A 21589-nucleotide genomic window follows, 5' to 3' on the forward strand; every position below is an offset into this window, starting at 1 on the left:
GTAACCATGGTAACTCTTGATTTAACCGGTTAACACCGGGTTAGTGAAATGGTGCAAGTGGCACTTAGGGAACAAATCAAATTATTGTTGTAAATATTTTCATTCTATACTATCTACGAGTAAATATATCTGTCCTTTGCGTTCTTTTGGCCCAGACAATAAAAAGTTAGTATTCAAAAATAAGAACTGTTAGTCAGTTGTTCAAAAAAGTTAGTTTTTATTGGGTTTTGCAGTTTAATAAATCTCTGCTAGAAAGTTAAATAAGCCAGATTTATCAGTGTAACTTTCAGTACTTTGCGTAGCCGTATATGTAATCATTCACCTCAACTCTACTGGTGATACCTATATATCTAGATGAGGCTGCTGTGTTTAAAATTTAGTTTGTGTCAACCACAGACAAGACATCCTCTAGACTGAGCATAGTAGCGCTACTCCCTCTGCCACAAATATACGGTAGTTTTACTCCATTCTCGAGTCAAAGTGTCTTTGTGTGACGTCCGTGTCTTTGAACGGACCAATCACGGCACGGGACTCGCTCACCTCGTCCCCCGCACATCAGTATTTTTGGCAGCATCGGTTTCATGAAATAATTGCTCTACATCAAACATCAAACATCAAACATCAACATTTATTCAGCAAATAGGCCACAAGGGCACTTTTACACGTCAACACGGAATTTACATACAGCAAAAAAAAAACAATCCTACAATTATAAAATACAACTTTCTAAGCCACAAATATAAAATCAAACTAAAGTATTACATAGAGATGTATAAAGTCTCTAAATGTCGAATTACAAAAAAAAACGCTATAACAATAGTATTGAAAAAAAAAAGAACACAAAGATACAAAACTATAATCTAAAATTATTTAGAGATGTAAATGTCTCTAAGTGTCATCATAACTAAAAGATTACAATATATAGTAGTTAATCAAATTATCCTTAGAGATGTATAGGGTCTCCAAGAGTCAAAATCCTGTATACCTAATTAAAACATTCATTAAGTAAGAAAATGACAATAAAAATAAATAAAATAGCATACGAGAACCGAATGATGTGTGTCTGTGTCCATGTAATTATCCTCAAAAATAGAGTAACTAAATATAATAGCTCGTGTTAGCTTAAATAGACCAGTCTCCACAAACAGCACCCGTTCACGAGTATGACGCGTATCTCAGCCATCGCCTCTCTCAACCTTCATTCGGGAAAGTGGCGACCCGATCAACAACGCCACCGTAAGCAAAGACTTTTAAGCGAGCATGACATATTCAAGCTGCCGGGCTCTAAACTCCGTCTAGAGGATTCCTAGTCTAATGGTGTCAACACACTTCTGTCTACTTGACAATAAATTTTATTTCATCCTATTTGAATATCCTAAAGGTATGCTAAATGTTTCCAAATTACTTAGAAATCTATAAAATAATTAAGTTTTTAAATTTTACGGAAATACCCAGTTCCACGAATCAAATGCCAACACAGTTGAATGATCATTTGGATGCAAACCACGTATTGCAATTTTGGACTAATGACACAGATACGTTAGCCTTTGATCATTTCATTTGCGTGATGCGTTTGCGGTGTAACGTTTGGGAAAAGCTTTTAATTAACATCGTTAATCATCATAGTGTCGAATCCAATTCAAATTTGTAATGTGGTTCTGATTGTTGATAGCCGTTAATAACTAAATATCTATCGTGCGCGTTGGATGGTCTGCCATCTTGTGGCCTGAATCGGAAACATAAACATGTACCTTGCCATGCAATTGCTGCCATCTACCGTTCCCGCATGTTTTTTTTTTGTAGGTTTTGCTATATTGTGGACTACATATTGGAAGCATGAACTTCACATTTACGCCTCGCGCTAAAATCTGACGGCTACTGGAGCCCCCTTCTATAGTTCATGCACACTCTTTCTACATAAAAAATAGGTACCTAACTAACTGCAATTATGTAGGTACATAAATGTAAACGTTCTTCGGTCTTGTTAACTATTGATATTTTATTGAATTATACAACGGGACTTAATCGCGTATCTAAGTTTTAAGATTTACCTCCGACGTTTCGAGGACGGCGTTGTCCCCGTGGTCTCGGAGAAGACTGGCTTAAGTTGACATCAGCATCGTCTAACCGCGCGAGTTTTTCGAACTACCCGCACTTGGTCTTGTTTATCCGCTTGAACGTTTTGCGCACTAGGGATGTCACTCTGTCGACACACAACACTAACGATATTCGATTTATCGACTGTCGATATTCGTTTACGCTTACATTTACTAATGACTGGATTCCATGTGGATGAGATCTTGAAACCCTCGTCCCGATTGAAATTACTATGTTTTTTGATTTCAATGGCTTCCCGTACTTTTCTACAGCAGGAACGTTCAAGCGGATAAACAAGACCAAGTGCGGGTAGTTCGAAAAACTCGCGCGGTTAGACGATGCTGATGTCAACTTAAGCCAGTCTTCTCCGAGACCACGGGGACAACGCCGTCCTCGAAACGTCGGAGGTAAATCTTAAAACTTAGATACGCGATTAAGTCCCGTTGTATAATTCAATAATGTGTAAAAATCGTGAAAGTTTAAATCAGTGTTATTGATATTTTGTTAAAGAAAACCATTTATTTATTATTATATGTCAATATGTGAGATTTACACATCAAAGTAACTTAAAAAAAAAATGATCTAAACTAATGATACAAGAAAAGTTAGAAAATAAAACACAAATTACACTAAGACTAAACTAGCCGATAAAATTGCTCCGCGACCCCCCGATGCAAAAGTGCCCATCACGCTCGCTGCGTTGCCACGTTGAACTGCGATGGATAACCTTTGCATCAGGAAGAACCCAGAGCGAGGATCCAAACCCCTCTCCCGCATGCGTCTCCCCACTTCCCCCAAAAAGGCCATGGCCTCAACACACCAGCATCAGCACCCTGTCGTTTCTACTGCAAGCGGGACAAATAAATAGTTCGCCAGGATCTCATATTTCTCCCGCTTTCGCTTGTTTTGTTAAAGTAGGTATCTATATTATTGACCGAAGCGTAGAGAAGATCTACGTTTTGACTCGGGAATTTTGCTTTTGTATGTCCGGATGTTCTCCTCTACAGGTCACAATTCTCAACCGATTCTTGTGAAATTTTGTGACCAGATTCTATGAGTAAATAAATTATTTTTTGTCGATACCGTTTTTGGAAATTTTCAAAAATGGAGGAGTTGTGATACCTCGCGCTTAAACAAATAGTCGTATCGATATCATAAGAGTATTTTCTTTTTGAAACATATTTACATAGTAAATGGCAAAAAATGCAGGAAAATTGTATTGCTGGTTTAGGCGGTATTTAGATATTTAGTTTGTACTCGAGAATGAGTAGCCGGATTTCGTCAGCTTAGCTAAGAACTATCATGGCGTGTTTTGTAAACAATCGCTTTTTTTGTTTGCACACAGAAAGTCTGGGTTCGATCCCCAGTAAGACATAACCTTTTGTATTTTTTTTTTCACTTAAACTTAATATTTTATTTTAATAAATTAAATTCTTTGTATTGTTGATTGATCAACCCGCTGTGTGGCGCTCTCATAGTGCACGGCCCCAATAAGCTATGCTCGCGAGGTCTACAGCTCACAGAGCCACTAGTTTCTATTGCGTAATCAATCATACTAATATAAAAACATCGTCACGTGAACAAATTGAGAGTCAAATTTATATAGGTACACCGGTATATCAAAATAATCAGTCAAATTCGAACTCATACTAATATCGGACTGACATCTAAGTGAAGTCATTCAAATAACGTGCATTTTATTCCTACTTGTCTTTATATGTATTAGAGCGGTACTTTCGAATTTGCCTGTAAATCATTTTATTATATTTTCCCCGTGCCTCTCGCTTGCGCCAATACATGTACGGACAGTTACGAACGAAATGCTTGCACAAAAGAGGACAAAAATGTCATAATTTACATATCAAAATATACGTTCGAATTGGCCTCATGGTTATTACCATCTGTTATAGGAGAGCTCATTTACGCTGGTTTACCTCAAAGTTTCGGTTTACCTAATAATTTATTTTAATTAATCCTGGCCATTTTCACGAGATTCAACAAAAACCTTTTTCATTTTCATAATGCAGAACGTTACCGAACTGATTAATTTGCGGGTAACAACTGAACTGAATTTACTTAAAGCCCTTTGGCGCTTCACCGATATTTGCTTTTTGAAATTGAACCTTATTTTGTTTGTTTTTAGGACAACGTCGCAGAGTTGGATATTAAATTGCTGTGTATGTCCTTTTTAGATAGAAAAAAAAATATTTTTCTAATTTATATCAATTCTCATTTAAGACAGGAAGACATTATGAAATCTCTATTGGATCTCCAAATAAATAAATTACGTGTGTAATAACGGGCCATAACGGCGATTATCTTTAATTTTATTGTGATTTCGTGATTCTTACAACTGGCCTATTATTCCCTTAGCATAGGTACCAGCCATACCAAACTCCTAAAGTCTATTTTTTTATTCGGTAGACTGAAATGACAGTTAATAGTATGAACATGAAATGTCATTTCATACTATTAACTGTCATTTCAGTCTACCGAATAAAAAAATAGACTTTAAGGAAACCATACAACTGTGACCTAGAGACCTATCAAAATTGTACAGAATTGGAGATCACTCGTAATAATGGCTTGCTTAGGCTTATAAAGTACTGAGCGATGTTATCACAGTTTTGAAAGCTCGTTAAAGCTGCGAATTCTGTTGAACGGGATTACGTGACCAACATAAGATAACGGATCGCAGACATACAAGCTGTGTATCCGTCTCGGAATTACGATTTCTCAAATAGCCTAGAGCAGGCAGATACGGCCCATTTCGAACTTTAAGATACGTCTAATATTAAGTCTAGATACGATATGGATTAGATATGTCAGTGTTAAAACTTAAAGTTCGAATAATCAGCGAAATGTGTGCAACTACAAGTCTACCGGTTAACTGAGATGGTTAGTAAGAAGTTATTAAGCTAGCTATGGATTCGTTAAAAACTTGGCTGTATGTTAAATGAGCGAACTTATGTTTATAAACTAGGTAATTTTAGTCCCATAACTTAGTTACCTTCTACTAGACAAATATCATGGCGCAACTTATTTACCAACCATCTGAGATTAAGCGGTGAACTTATATTTTTATGGCTAACCTAAAATTTATACGAGGTAAAATTAACTGTTGAAATTCTTCTTGGAAAAAAACTCTCAGGGAAAAATCTACTTAAAAAACTTAGATTTGCCACCAACTAATTAATATACCTAAACAAATACGAGTACAATACAGCAAAAACAAACCCAGGGCCATAATATTGTTTGTGTAAAAAAATTCTCATAAATTTTGTCCATAAAGTTGAGAATTTTTGTTGCCATTTGAAACCGAAAGCAGACTCTAATGAGGGTTTGGCAGACAACTCCCTACTCTCTAGTGATATTAGGAGCCCCAAACTGTTATTGAATAAAAACTCCCTGCAGTAAAATAAAAGGGTGTTTTCTGTTTATTTCATTTACTAAGGCTCTATGATAATGCTCGAACCGTTGAGAACATATTGAATTTATCGTTCTTTTTCTTTTACTCTATTCCCAGTTTATCCCGGTCTATCTTTGAACCACCATGTAGAAGGTGATCTAGGATTTCCTGAAAGGTTAGGGAACCCGCTTAGTGTGAAAGATATCCTCACTTACGAGTGAAACAAATTAGAATACCTAACGTACGTAATGTGCGGAACCCTTGGAACGCGAGTCCGACTCCCACTTGGCCGGTTTTTTTATTAGTTCAAATCCTTTGAAGTGCTAGCGGAATTCAAACACTAAATAAAGGAATAGGAAGGAATTAAATCCCAAAATGTATCAATGTGTAACTATTGAGCCAATTCATGCCTATTGCTACCAGGGTAATATAGTGGCAATATTGCGGAGTTTAGTAACAGGTCACGCACTGATATTACCTAGTTACTCCCGTTTGATGCACGAGTGCGAGTAACTAGAGTTCTGGGAAGAACTAGTGTAATTTGACCTTGATATTTGTACCAACTTTGAGTTATTAGAGAGCGCATTTCTTCGGTTCCGGTTGATGTATCGGCACTCCCGGCTTTGCGAAGTGATTTGAATAGCAGATTTAGATGGCTCTGGCTGTAGGTATTGAAGCGATTATTCAACACCTCCCTCCTCCCGAAATCACGACGTAATAATTTACGATCGACGGTGCGCAGCCCGCGAGCTCATTAGCGCATTCATCGTTACTGAACATGATTGATTCCTTAATATATTTAAAGTGTGCTATGATTATACGCCACCTTATATCGTTATAGCATAATTATGTCCTTGACACGATGAGATCCTCTGAAACAACGGGAATTAAACTTGGAACTTCTCTTGACTAATTGCTGGTTGCATCCTAAAGTAGACCCGTAAAGCGAGCTAGGCCTAAAGTGGGCGTTTTTTTTTTTTTTCAAGTTGGCCCCTACACTTTTTTTCAAATTTGGGATTTTTTATGTTATTTCTACTCAGAATCACTAGCTCTTTCTATCATAATAGGAGAAAAAGTGTCCTAAGGTTTTTATTTCCATTCCGTCACCATTTTTCATAGACTTTGTATGGCGGTCGCGGAATGGATAGATCGAAAAATGGAAATTTTGGGACACTTTTTTTCTCCTATTAGGATAGAAAGAGCTCGTGATTCTGAGTAGAAATAACATAAAAGATACTAAATTTGAAAAAAAAGTGTATGGGACAACTTTAAAAAAAAAACGCCCAAGTAGACTTGGCAACATTATCCCAAGAAATGGCACAGTTAAGGAGTGGCGTGCAAAACCTCATCCAATGTGAACCTTATTACGAAAGGCATAAGGTTCTCCGATGAACAGTTAAAAGGGTTGCTGTTTGTAGGTACATAAACATTTCTCTTTTCGCACTGCCTATCCGAGTCTTCATTAAGATTTTATGCAAATAAATTGTCAATTATGACTTCACTAACTGGACATATTAAGACCATTAAAGTTATTACCAAGAGCCGACTCGATTTCGGGTTACTTATTGCTCGGGAAGTGTTTTAATTTAAGAAAACTTTAAACGGGCATAGATTAAAAGTTTTTGCGGCGTTTTATTGTCGTTTTAATTTATATTTATGAATTATTCATTATGATAATGAAGTAGGTAATGGTTTACAAATTGAGAGATAATGTTAACTTTGACGCATTTATTATATCATCTTCATCGTATCGCAGTAAGACTAGTTCATCGTAATAAGGGTAGGTGGCAATCTTTTCCGCAAATGAGAGAGCCAGTGCCTATCCCATGTATCAGACCCTAGAGTCTCTAAGTGAGTCGTGGCAGACAATGCCGGAATAATGCTAGGAAGATAATGATAATTATCAAATCGGATTTCAATATGTGTACAGAATGTTTTTTTTGATATAATCTTTTTTTTTAACTTCAGTATATTCTGATCTCTCTCGTTTCATTAAATCCCAACAATAGGCAATAGGGAAATATTACGCGAAAGTCTGCATAGGGGGCTCCCACTGTGATTCGTCTAGAACAAGCTAGCTGGACAAAATTATTTTATTGTTTATATTGGTTGTTTTACCGATCGTATGTATGATTATTAAGTTTTTTATTATAAAAATTGTTTTTTGTTTTAAAAAAAGGGTAAAAATAAAAAATAAATATAAAATGAAAAAAATATATTACAAAAACATACAGAAAAATCTGATTAAATATACATAAGCTATTTATTTTACTTAAACACACAAAATACATGGTTACAGTCATCGTCATGATATAAAAAATCTAATAAAATATACTGTAATATGTAATTCTAATGCTAAATCTATTCAATACATAAGGAAATATAAACTGAATTAATCTACTGATTTTACTTACATAAAAAAATATTGTTAGTCATCAATCATCATCACTATCATCTGAAGAGTCGTTTGTTGAATAATCATGGGACCTATTCATACTTTGGTTAGTGTCTATACTAATATTCGTTATCTTAACACTAGGGGCAATTAATAAATCTAAAACTTCAGAAGGCATCTTTCCAATTTTTTTTTGCGGGACATCTCGTAAACTGTTAATAACGGGGTCAGACGTTATCAATAACATGTTTAGTAGATCTCTATTAGTAGCATTACGTGACATTTTCCGTGTGTTATGCTCACGAAATCTCCTACAATCCTTATTACGAGCTTCTTGAGCTTCCTCAGATAATTGCCCGATCGGTAGAAGTGCGCAATTTATTATTTCTGAGCTATGCACAAGCAATTTATGAACAGTAACAGGCATGTAATACCACTCATAGAGTTCTAAATAGTTCTTCTTAACAATTTTTGTAAAATTTCAAATTTTCCTAAACCTATTTCGTGTCCCGAAGATAACACGTCACGAAGCAATATATTAAATTGTTGTATAATTGAAACGTCTAACCCTGTTATCTGTGCACTCAATTCATAATTTTCAAAAAACCTTCGAGCGGTATTTCCATCATTTGTGTTGCCGCATCCTTTCCAGCTTGAACTTTGATTTCAGCTCTAGTTTCATTTACAACAATCTGTTCCTCGGGAGGAAAACAAGCAATGTTAGACTTACGAAGGCTATACAAAGATGGAAATACCTTGTGTCTGGCTTTAATGCTCCACTTCCGAGTCTATTTATATGTCTGCGATGTAGATTTGCTGTCGACGTAGTACGCCAGGGCTTCATCACTTGACAAGCACCGGTTTACACTTTGCTCACTTGTTTTTTTTTTCTTCAAAGGGGTCATTAATATGCTTAATAACATTTGCTGCGTTTCTTTGACCAGATAGACGCACTGATACTTCTGCAGCATAAACTAACTCTTCTGGTTTTCGGGACTGGATCAAGTCATCGACTCGCCGACGCTTTGTCTTAAGACTCGAGTCAAAAAAGTCAATTGTAGGTCGACCTGGTTTTGTATTGCTATCTGACGACGCAGATGGGGAGCATTGTACTTTCGTTACTTCAAAGGAAATATCAGGACCCTGTAACCACTCTAAATGCTTACTTTTAAATCTCTCTAGATTACATACTACACTTTTCCATTTTTCACCAATTTTTGATGAAAACCGCGAAATATTCTTTTTTATATCCCTGATAGATTCTTCTATAACCCCACTGCAGTCATGTCTTGACAATACAAAGCGAAATAAATCTTCATTTCTTGATAATTTTGGTTGTTTTTGCCATTCTTCGAAAAAATCCATTCTTGACACTTTAAATACGGCATCTAGAAAAAAAAAAAAAATATTGTAAACTCGTGTGGAACTTCAAATGACATTTATGGAAAAGTAGATAAAATTACCTACAATATATAAAAAAATTAGACCGGGGACAAGCGGGGTACTTTAGTAGATAATCCAATAAAGTTGAAAAAGAGGCAAAAAATGACCACTTTTTTCAAATATGACCAATTTTAATAATAAAAGGATGCATTATTTGCTAAAAAGATAATCATTTTAGATATCTCTTACCTTCATTTTCCATTTCCGACACAAAAATTATACACAAGTTTTCTAATGCACACATAGTAAATCGACAATCAAAACGCAATTTTGCAACTGATTACTGCATAAATATCACAACTCATTATATACTTACCGTAATTACTCCCACTTTACCAACTTTACTTTACTCATTAACTTTACTCATTAACGCCAGGGTGTTGTTTATCAGTATAGATAAGAATTAACAAGGAATGTGAAAGTGACTTTTGTCCAGCTAGCTTGTTCTAGACGAATCACAGACGTTGCTTAACTTCGGTCAAAAATCACGTTTGTTGTATGGGAGCCCCACTTAAATCTTTATTTTATTCTGTTTTTAGTATTTGTTGTTATAGCGGCAACAGATATACATCATCTGTGAAAATTACAACTGTCTAGCTATCACGGTTCGTGAGATACAGCCTGGTGACAGACGGACGGACGGACGGACGGATGGACGGACGGACAGCGGAGTCTTAGTAATAGGGTCCCGTTTTTACCCTTTGGGTACGGAACCCTAAAAACAGTTTAAGCTACAGTCTGTATAAGATACTCTGTGGTATACTTAAGTCGCTAGTGCTGCACACTGACGGCAAAACATTGCAGTAATACTCCCTATTGAACTGTTAAATGTCAAACGACATATATATGACACCGTAAGATTGTGAACCCGTTAGTTTATAATCTAACGTAGGTTAGGTGAGGTTAGATTATAATCTCCCTACCGTCAGTGTATAATGTAACTAGCGAGATTATAATATGACGAGTGTTTACAATTTTACGGTGACATATATAAATATTGGTCGTAAAAAAACCTCAAATGAACGAACTATCGAATGATCTGAAAGAAATCCATTCAATCGTTCCGCATAATTAAACTGGATGGGTCGTGTGAGCACTAGGGTTGCCAAAATCATTAATTTCACCTTTTAATTACTAAGTTGTAACTATTAACTTTTATAACAAGTGTTGCGGTATAGTACTTAGATCAAACGGTGGCAATTACAAAGGTTTAGACAACTGGCTAAGTGTCATTAGTATTAGCTAAGTTTTGTTTCGATAAGCTTGGGGCTTACGAAACCTCCATACGAAAAAATCATTCAGCTTTTCTAAATGTTTTTGCACAACAAATAAGCCTTAAGTTAAACTGCAAGTAACTTGTGTAGCATTTCAGAAATATATTCGATCTCTGTTTATTTATATATTTCGAGTTATCCAATTCTGGCAAATTAAGTACATAACATGTTTAATTCGTGGTATGTTTTATTAGTAACATACTTGCTCTAATGAAGTCTAATGAAAGGTAAATAATTAACTCGAGACTATTTACATGTACAGCGAGCTGCGAAATTGCATAGGCACAATATTATTAATGAATTAATTTACTAAGTGATTATGCAATTTGGCGACAGGGTGTAAATTCGAGTTTTATTTATTAGATCTGTTTCCAAAAATGAATGATGATGAATGATGAATGAATGATGATGAATGATGAATGAATGATGATGAGTGATCTGTCAGTATCAAAAATGACATTCCTTCAACCAAAAACCTTCAACCATCATTTTAGATATTGACAGACCAGTATCGTATTGGAAACAGATCTAATCCCTAACTAAAACTTAAATTTTGGCCTGACAGACAATATTCTGTCGCAAAATGTTAAGTGCCAACCCTGAGCTGTTAACGACACGGGCAGTCGTAACAGGCAATATCGTGAAGGATTTATAGACGCCACATCCCAAATCCAATTATTTGTGTCGATATTTGAACGGTCCGATATAAAACTCTAAAGGCCCCTCCACACTCGTGGAGTTCGCAGATCTGCAAAATCGACGCCACACTCGCGTTCGCGGCTTCGCGCCGCGATTCGCGCACGAGTGTTGAGGGGGCATTTTAGAAAAAAACATGTGAAATAGGTCTGAGTCAGCAGCAATACTTGCTAAGCGGGCGAGGTGTTCAAAATTATCTTGATGCGACTTTATTGTTAAGAGTTAAAATACAATGAAAAAATGTATGTTTCACTATGTTTTGATGACTACTTTGTGCACTCGTATTTGCATTAATTTGACACATGATACTGACAACAGCAATAGAACGTAAAATATCTTACACATCGAAATTACAAAGGAAGACAATTGCACTAACGTTTACGTTCTACGTCTTTTTTTTTTAATTTAGGGTTGGCCGGACACCACCGTTATAAATCGGTAGTCGTCTAAGTAAATCGATATATTTTTTTTTATTTTAGGTCGGATCAATTCAATTCAATTCAATGTTTTATTCATAAAATATACATTTTATACGTCAAATTTTTAAATATTGTTAAATCTAGGTATTTTTTTTTATAAATCTTTCATATTACAATCGTTATTAGATATTTATAACAAAGCATTATTCAATTTATTATATCTTCTTATTACTATTTATTAACAATATAATTCTAGCTTTATTTAACTCTCAAATAAAAATTCATTAAACGTCACAATTCGATACCTCAGTCTAGTTGCCATCCAATCGTAACGTAATCGCTTGCTGTGACAATCGATTTGGGTTAGTTACATCTCTATATACGTCAGTCATAATGTGTCAAATAATGCAAATAAGAATAATTCCACTATAGTGATCCTCTGCCTGGGGATACGTACGATGCTTGCAATTATAAAAACTTTGACCTTTTTCACAGGTTTTAATGAACACATTTTATGTTAAAAATTTATGTTCTCCGGCTTAATAGGCACAATGTCTGTTGTGACACTTGTGACAGACGACAGATAACCCTACGTGCCAAAAATGTGCTTTTGACGGGCTTTCAATAACTAATATTACAATCACTTAATGTTGGTACACTGTATTATACATTATAGCCACACTATTTTATTAACATACAAGAAAAACTGTGCTGTTGACATAGACTACATAAAATGTTTAGCCATTACGTTGTTAAGCCTGGAATAGTACTATATGATATAAAAGTCTAATATTTAGCTCGGCGTTAAAAATATATAAAATTTACTATTTATTAGTGTTTCGTCCAGTATTATTGCAGTTTACCACACAATAGCTATCGTGACCCATTTTTATGGGAAGAATGGGAATTGAGAAAACACATTGACATATATATATCTTAGGACTGGCCTTAGGTGCACTTAAAATGGTAGTAGTTCAGCGGTGTCACTCACGAATTCGAGCCAATCGTGTAGACTAACGCAACTAGTTGCGACCAATCGTGCGGCCGCGCGCGCGTGATGCGAACTCATCGACCAATCGCGTTGCAGCATTTTCACACCGCTGTACTGGCCCCATTCATGCTCTATTCTTATTGCCCGTAAGGCTAGTCCTATATATTTATATGTCAATGGAGAAACACTGTTACCAAGCTTGTCATTATTGGCCACATCAAGCGCTGCGATCGTTTCGGGGTCCCCTACGGACGGGTCCCCTATTGCACGGAGCAAATAACAGACAGGACCTTTATGTACCCTAATAACTTTGCTGAATAGAAGCGTAGTTTATTTACCTATTGTCACTTTTGTTATGAAATATTGCCCGAGTATAATAGGAAAAGTTTGAGTGATGCCGCTACAGACTATCATTACAGTAAGAAACTGCACGATTTATCCTTTTATTATTTTATCTAGACCTAATAGCAGTTAGTTTATTGAATACAAAAAAATTGGGTTGTATTTTGAAAATAACAAAAAAGATATTTTACTGTCAACCAGCCTCTGCCTGCAACTTCGCCTGCGTACATCGTCAAGTCTTTAAACAGCCCCATCTTCCTTAGTACTGTCGCACTTTGAATTCCGGATAAAAGTAACCTATGTAATTTTCTAATTTATAAACTATCTTTGTGGCATATTTCACCCAAATCAAAATATTTAAACATTTAGAGAATGAGTAGAAAAACCGTTTGTGTTTGTTCATTTTAATCGCTTCTCGCGATGTCTTTAACGCACGTGATAAATATCAACTGCCGTATTCGAACTTCAAGATATTCACAAGAGACGACACGTAGGTACTAGATCCATTCTAGATATGTTATAGTTTAGATTTCAACTAGTTCTCTTTTGCAGCTCAATTCGGGCAACCAATGTCACTTTTACGTTAAAATATGGTATGAAGGAACGATTTCCATTAGATGTCTATTAGATGTGATTTGGATGAGTATCTCCAGAATCGCGTAAATGTCAAATTTGACAGGCTAGATCTTAACCCTTAATAGGGCACCGGTCACATACTTACCACTTCGTTCTGTCAGGCACAGATTAAATACAATTTGACTTATCTGATAGTTTGATAGGTTTTTGAACGCATACATAACCTGTCATTCATAAAAAAAATATGTTGGCAACACTGTGAAGTGTCAAATGTAGGTTCTGCATCTGCTGAGCAGAAAATTTGAAATTCGAACGATTTTTATAGTGTTTAGCGAATATTTGTTATCAAAGTGTTCTAACAAGATTCCGGTAAGTGGTTTTTGTTGTTTTTATGTAGTAATTTGTTATTTTATCTACCCAATTACGTGTTATGCACCCTAAAATACCCATTCTCACAGTTTCGGAAAGTAGCTCTAAGTTGGTGGTAAATATTTTACCAGAGCCCGTTACGGTCATAAAAGTACGGATCAGTTTTAAAATTTATTTTTTTATTTTCTTCTTTTCAGTTAATATGTCTAGAAAAAAGAAGTTAACCGATAAAGACATTCAAGAAATACTTGAAAATGATCTTTCCGGCCTTGAAAGTGACTCAGATGATGACATGGGATACATTTCTAATTTCGTTACTGAGTATAATTACGACAACCAAGTTTTGCGAGGGTTATCAAAAATTTTGAGTTCAGAGGTTGATGAAGAGCATTGTGTTGATACTAGAGATGATTATCTAGAGGTAGAAGATATGCCAAAGACCCAAACTGCCCCACAAAATGCTTCAAATACTGGTGAACATGTGAAGAAAACATGTGGGGCCCTTGATCGGTCTTCCGAAGATATTTTGGAATTAGTTGACTACGTAACCATGGAAATTGAAGAAATCACAAGACCTGATACTCCTATGAATAATGTGCTGACCCCTATTGCAGCATCTAGCCCTACTGAGACAACTGCTGATCCTCAGCCCAGCAAAGAAATACCACGTGTCATTGTTGTACAAAATGAAATTACAAATGTTGGGCCTAGTTCCCTTCCACGTTCAACTCAGATACAGTCTCCGATCATCAATCAAAACATACCTCAAGATATGGATCTAACTAGGTTTTGTCGTATAGAACCAGCTCAAGAATGGTCCTCAGATTTACCAGCACGTCGCATACCCAAGTTTGATAGACCAATGGCATTTAAAAATCTTATGGCATTTACTCATAAAACACAACCTGTCAGTTTCTTTAACCATTTTTTTCCTGACGCGGCCTGCGAACTTATTGTAGAACAAACAAACATTTACGCCATACAAAAGAAAACTTTGAATTGGGTCCCTACAAACAAAACCGAAATACGCGCTTTCCTTGGTGTACTAATATTAATGGGACTCAATCCACTGCCTGACTGCAACTTGTATTGGTCTACAGATCCATTTTACAGAAACCCAGACATATCCGAAGCATTTACATGTAAAAGATTTAAGAAACTGGTAGAAAACGTTCATTTAAATGGCAACAGTCAAGAACCTGGCCGAGAGTCGCAAGATCACGATAAATTGTATAAAATTCGCCCAATGATAAATGTTCTTAATACCGTGTTTCAAAATAATAGCACACAATCAAGTAATCAATCTGTGGATGAATGTATGGTTAAGTTTAAAGGGAAAAGCACTTTAAAGCAGTACATGCCTCAAAAGCCAATCAAAAGAGGATATAAAGTGTGGGCCCGTTGCGATGCTACAACAGGATATATATATCAATTCGACATTTATATTGGTAAAGAAGATACCGCTGCATCTACTGAAGATGGCCTAGGCTATAATGTAGTAATGAAATTGTGCGAAGGTGTTCCACCAAACACGCTAGTGGCTTTTGACAATTTTTTTACTGGCGTTCCTCTAATGCTGGATTTGCTGATTAAAAGAGGAATATATGCTGTAGGAACAGTAAGACTAAATCGCAAAGGTCTTCCAAACAGTATCATGCCTAAAAATAAGACCAAAAAGGAAAAACTTGCACGTCATGAATTCACATATCAGAGCAAGCCTCCTGTATCGATCGTACAATGGATGGATACGCAGTTGGTGAATGTTCTTACCACAGCACATAATCCCAAATCCTTGTCTACGGTCAAGAGAACCCAAAAAGATGGGACCAAGAAAGATATTCCAATACCAACAGCGATTGCTGAATATACTATTAACATGGGTGGAGTGGATCATTTTGATCATTTTAGATCCTCATACGCCATTGGCCGCAAATCACGTCGTACTTGGATGAGGTTATTTTATTTTATGTTTGACGCCGCGGTCATAAACTCTTACCTAACGTACTTACAAATTCACAAGCAAGATATACATTCACATCGAGAATTCAGACTTCGATTGGGACGTGGTCTAATTGACGGATTTACAACAAAAAAGAAAATGTCTGCGATTGTTTTCAAAAACAAAAAGGGGGGAATATTTGGGGTGCCGGAAGAAATTCGCTTAAATGCATCGCCGCACTTTCCTGAAGACCAAAAAAAATTTACAAGATGTCGTTTCTGCAGCACAAAAAAACAACAAAAACGATCACGAGTACGATGTGATGTGTGCAAAGTGGCTTTATGCGCCACGCCCTGCTTTAAAAGTTTTCATTGTGCACCCACAGACGGCATGTCCACGCTTCACCAGTCTGAGGACAGTATTGCCTCATGCAGCACGAACGGGCAACGGTAAAATACTTACCACTTCCTAAAAACCGTTAAAAGGTAACGGTCATATAGTTACCACCATGTTTTTCATGAAAACCGATTTCCTGAAAAAATTTTTTTTACTATAATGTTGATTGTGGCTACAATAAATATCTAAATCACTCACTCAAGTTGTTTTATTTCGAAATTCATATCTCTGCCCTATTAAGGGTTAAAAATATCGTTGTCGTATCTTGGTGATGTCTAATAGATATCTAATAGATGTCTACTTCAAAATCCAAATCGGGCCCCAACACGACCGATGTGACGGCGGTTCGTAGAGCAGATTGTTAATGCTACACTCGTAGCAGACAGCCGTAGCCCATGCGTAAAAATGTCGTAGCAGTTTCGAAATTTCGTAGGCGCCCGATTTAGATTAGCGTTAGCGATCTTCAAGGTTGGATAAGATCAATACCGTAACAAGTTGTTAAATCTGAATCTATACTAAAATTAATTCTGCTTATAGGTGAATAGAATTCATTTTTTTCATAGAAGGTAGCATCCTATAGAAGTGGTCTACGCGTGCCTCCGTGAGGGACAAAACATACGCAATGCGACGCTATGATTGGTCGAATTTATTTGATGGTGGGCAACAAATCAATTCGACCAATCATCTAATTTACGGTGGGGAATAAAAAAAAACGTGAGACTGTGACAAGGACAAACAATAATAGCGCTTTCGCTGCTACTCCTACTGAAAAAGACTATTCCGTTATCCCCACCACTCATGCCCAATCCAGTTTAATACTAGATTCATGATTTTTTTGTACCTATAAGGTAAGTTATTAAACATTGGCTAGTAATTGACGAATTACCCTATAAGTAAATATAACGTAAAAGGAATAAAAATGCGACAGCGTAGGAACAGCAGCGATGCCAGCGTATATTTTTATGACATTTTATTACCAATAAAATTAGTTCAGTTGTGTTTCAGCGTTTTCTTGGATCGAAATACTATTACTCGAATTATGAGCACTAAACATTGGTTCCAATTCCAACATAAATCTGTCTTGTAATTCGAAAGATTTTATGCTGCTGACTTTCCGTTGCATTAAATATTATGATCAGGATATCGATTCTAATTTTACTTGGTTTAAACTGGTTTCGACACGACCTTGACGATCGCCTTGGTGATTGGCGCGCATCTCACGCGCAATTTTTACTTCATTCCGCACGCACCAATCAGCGTGAGCGATCTTAAAGGTTGTATCAAAATAAGATCAAAACCTTAACAAATTGTTAAATCTGAATCGGTTTCTAAGTTTACATAGTCGTATTATTTATAACAATTTTATAAAGAAATTACTTTCCTTAACTTCGGCAACCACGTCACACACAACAAACATTGGACGTTATGTAATTTTACGTCACCCTATCCCGTAAGTGGGATTTTCTCCCCGCTAAGTACGCGAGGATAAAATTTCACTTCCTGGCCAAGTCAAGACGTAATACTTTAGACAAACCACAGGCGGTAATTCGTAAAGCCTCAGATCGCATATTTATACACAAACACCTGCGATCTAGAGCATTCACGAATTCACCTCCGGGTTAGAGAACATACACTCAAGAGATTGGGTTCATTAAATAAACACAAATGTTTACAATACAACCCTGACAGGCGAGGTGGAACCCGGATCATCCCGGATCGGAAGGCATTCCTGTATTTCGACGGCCAGGTTGCTAAAACGTTTGAGACTTTTCTTGGTCTAACTGTACAATCTGGGGTCAGTTTCTTAAAAGCTTGTAACTTGTTATGCAAGCGGATGTCACTTTTTGACAGCTTTTGTTAGAAACGGACTTCCACTTGTATTACAAGTTACAAGCTTTTGAGAAACGGGCCCCTGCTTGTACAAGACTTCTCAAAGACTTGTGAGAACTACTTACATATTATTACCCCACTCACCTACATATTTATAAATTAAAGTGTGTAAACAAAGTGTATAATCAACTGCCTAGTAATTTACGTAACTTGCACTTGAATAAATTCAAATATCACCTCCACCAATGGCTTACCCAAAGAGTATTTTACTCAGTAAACGAGTTCTTTGCTTACAGAGAAGACTCTGTAATATATTAGTTAAGTTAGTTGCATGGTAGATTTAGTCCTTTAATTTTAAGTTTTTCATTTGTTATTCGCACGCCAGGTAAGGCGTAATTTGTAGAACTATTTTGTACCTAAGACCACTATGTAACCATATTACTGCGAATAAACCATTTGTATTTGTATTTAAGCTATCCTAGCGGTTTTCACCAAAGCGAGATAATTACGTCTCATTAATGTATATAATAAGAGAACCTCCTTAGAAACATAATAAATATAATAATGAGCAGGCCATAACAATGACCATTACAGCTCATAAAACTTTCACGTCGCCACTACATATTAAATCTTATTCCAAAGACATTAAGACCATATTTTATTATATCCTTACCATGTTATGTAATTCTTACGTCCATTGTCCATTGTGTAACTACTATGTTTCATGTAGCGAAGTATCCTTAACGACTTTAGACCATAAAGTGCCAGTAGTTAAAACAGACTTGATTGTCTGTGTCTGAATGAGAAGTTTTGTACAGCGTATTCGCAATTATTAACAACTATTATCAAGTGCATTATTAATGGAAAACAGTAAAAGTTTTGGCCTTGAGGCTTTACTGCTATGAGTAATCGAAAGTTAAGCCTAAACCAGCGATAAAGCCTTAAGGACTTTTCGCTTGGTGGCTATATCATGAGTAACTGCAAACCTAAATTAAATTTTTCGGATATTAGACAGGGTTTAAAAAAGGTGCGTAGGAAGACTAGGAAGTACGTTTGTGTGTATGGTTGAGACTTAATGTGTGTATTAATTTAAGTAATGGTGTTAAATAGTAGTCTAGGAGGTGTTGAAAATTATCAATGTCTTTTCCCGCCTAGTATTCAAATTACATATTTTCCTTCGGGAATCTAGGCTCATCATGGTTAGGTGAAACACATCGAAGATATCTCAACAAATATTTCAACTTTTCATATTTCTCTCGAAGCAGATTGTAAATGAGACAATTAATACTTTACTAATTAACTAAGAAAATTACCAAAATTTTTACAGTTACATTTAAGTACCTCTTATTATAATCTTTTTTCCACTTTCATAAAAGACCTTCTTAGTAACACTTATGTCGACGTACAACGCCTTCTTCTTTTGCTATCAAACTCAGGGACACATGTTTTTCTTAGACTTTAATCAATTAAATTAATAGGGCTTTACGTAAATTTTTGGTTCTGACACCTTGGTTCTAGTGAAATATTAAATTACCTTCAAACTGGCATAGGCGACGGGAAATAGAAATATTATTAAAAAAAACTTAAAAACCTCATCTAGTTCAGGAGTTAAAATCGTTTGCATCAAGACAAGTAAAATAAATTGGGCACAAAAAATACAGTCAACCAATATTAACGTATATCATTAACCCTATGGTAAAATTCGTTTTATTTTGACTCAGGAGGCGACCTATGGGCGGGAGACGTGCGTGAGCCGGGCGTTGCGATTCAGTGTACCCCGGCCAAAGGAATCTGCATGGTCGGTCAGAGCGTGGACATACTTGTGCAAGTGTACGCGGACTGTTGGGGGTTATACTATAACCAGATCATGCTGATGGTAAGGTATAATTAACTGTAGCCTGTGGTATTTTCAGATGGTTACGACCTTCAAGGAAAGAGGGTAGGTACCTACTTCTATCTTAAAGGCCGGCAGTTACAACCCCTCAGGTGTTGCGGTTGTCCATGGCATTGACACTGATAGATCCATATCGTATCGTAGAGAGAATCAGGCTGATACACATTCAGGTACGAGTATATGTGGACTGCTGTAATGCACACATTTAATTATTGAATGATACAGATAAAAGTCCTATAAACGGTGTGTGGAATAACGTTCTCCAGCTAAATGCATTTGCACGATGGCCAAAGCGTATACTTATTCGAGTAATTTTAGGCTTAGTCTTTTACCTTTATTTCAATTTAACCAGTTAGAGCCTGAATTATGATTGTTATTAAATGACTCTAGAACACTTTTCCCAGATAGTGATTCACCACGTTAAGATGCAAACAACCTCAACGTTGATACCCACTTTAGGAAAAAACAATATCGATATCCTTAATTACTGATGCTTTTCCCAGATAGTGATTCACCACTTTAAGATGCAAACAACCTCAACGTTGATACCCAGTTTCTAAGTGTTCACAGGTAACTTTGAACCATAACCACAACACACAAACAAGACATCCTCCAGACTGAGCATAGTAGCGCTACCCCGTCTGCCACAAATATACGGTAGTTTTACTCCATTTTCGAGTCAGTGTCTTTGTGTGACGTCCGTGTCTTTGAACGGACCAATCACGGCACGGGACTCGCTCACCTCGTCCCCCGCACCCCAGTATTTTTGGCAGCATCGGTTTCATGAAATAATTGCTCTAAACTCCCAGCCATATTCGAACTTTAAGATACGTCAAATACTAGAGATTGAAACGATATGGAATGGATATGTCAGTGTCAAACAAGTGTCAAAAGTGACGTTTCTTCAAACAAACGCGTCACTTTTGACACTTGTTTGACACTGACATATCCAATCCATATCGTTTCAATCTCTAGTATTTGACGTATCTTAAAGTTCGAATATGGCCGTCCGTCTAGAGGATTCCTAGTCTATGCCACAACATTACACGTTGTATAAGTAACCTTGTTCACAGGTGGACCACGTAGAACCCATCGTTGTGGACGTGTGGATTGAGGTAGTTGGGCCGGTACTGCAGTTTGCGGCTCACTGTACGGTGCAGGAATTTGAATCTACTATGTGGTAAATATACCTACCAAAATGAAAATTAATTAGGTGTCTTCGGGTATTCCGCATAACTTCCGAATGTCGGATTATTTCGAAAACTATCCATGATTCCGTCATATCAAAATGCATTCCAAATCACCCAAATATTTACACCTACATAATTATTGTTCCAAGAAAACACCACATAAAGTCAATATCGTACAAAACCTACTAACTTTATGTCTTTTAAGACAGTTTTTATTTTAAAATAACTTTTTTTATAATTCTTATTGAGAGTTTGTAACTAAACCAAACTTTTATGAAAGATTTCAAACGAAAATGAAAGTAAGTAAAACGCGGCTACATTAATACGTG

At 36.3% G+C, this 21589-nt stretch overlaps 1 protein-coding gene across 1 annotated transcript in view; it reads left to right on the forward strand.

Moving 5' to 3' along the window:
• The window catches only part of LOC134652710 (uncharacterized), a 120911-nt gene that overhangs the window by 64799 nt on the left and 34523 nt on the right, over positions 1 to 21589 (forward strand). Inside the window, exons 17-18 of the mRNA XM_063507873.1 lie at positions 19898 to 20052; positions 21144 to 21250. Coding sequence (XP_063363943.1) covers positions 19898 to 20052; positions 21144 to 21250 — 262 coding nt within the window. The remainder of the gene's footprint in view (positions 1 to 19897; positions 20053 to 21143; positions 21251 to 21589) is intronic.

This window comes from Cydia amplana, chromosome 12, assembly GCF_948474715.1.
Source record: "Cydia amplana chromosome 12, ilCydAmpl1.1, whole genome shotgun sequence".
Classification (NCBI taxonomy): domain Eukaryota; kingdom Metazoa; phylum Arthropoda; class Insecta; order Lepidoptera; family Tortricidae; genus Cydia; species Cydia amplana.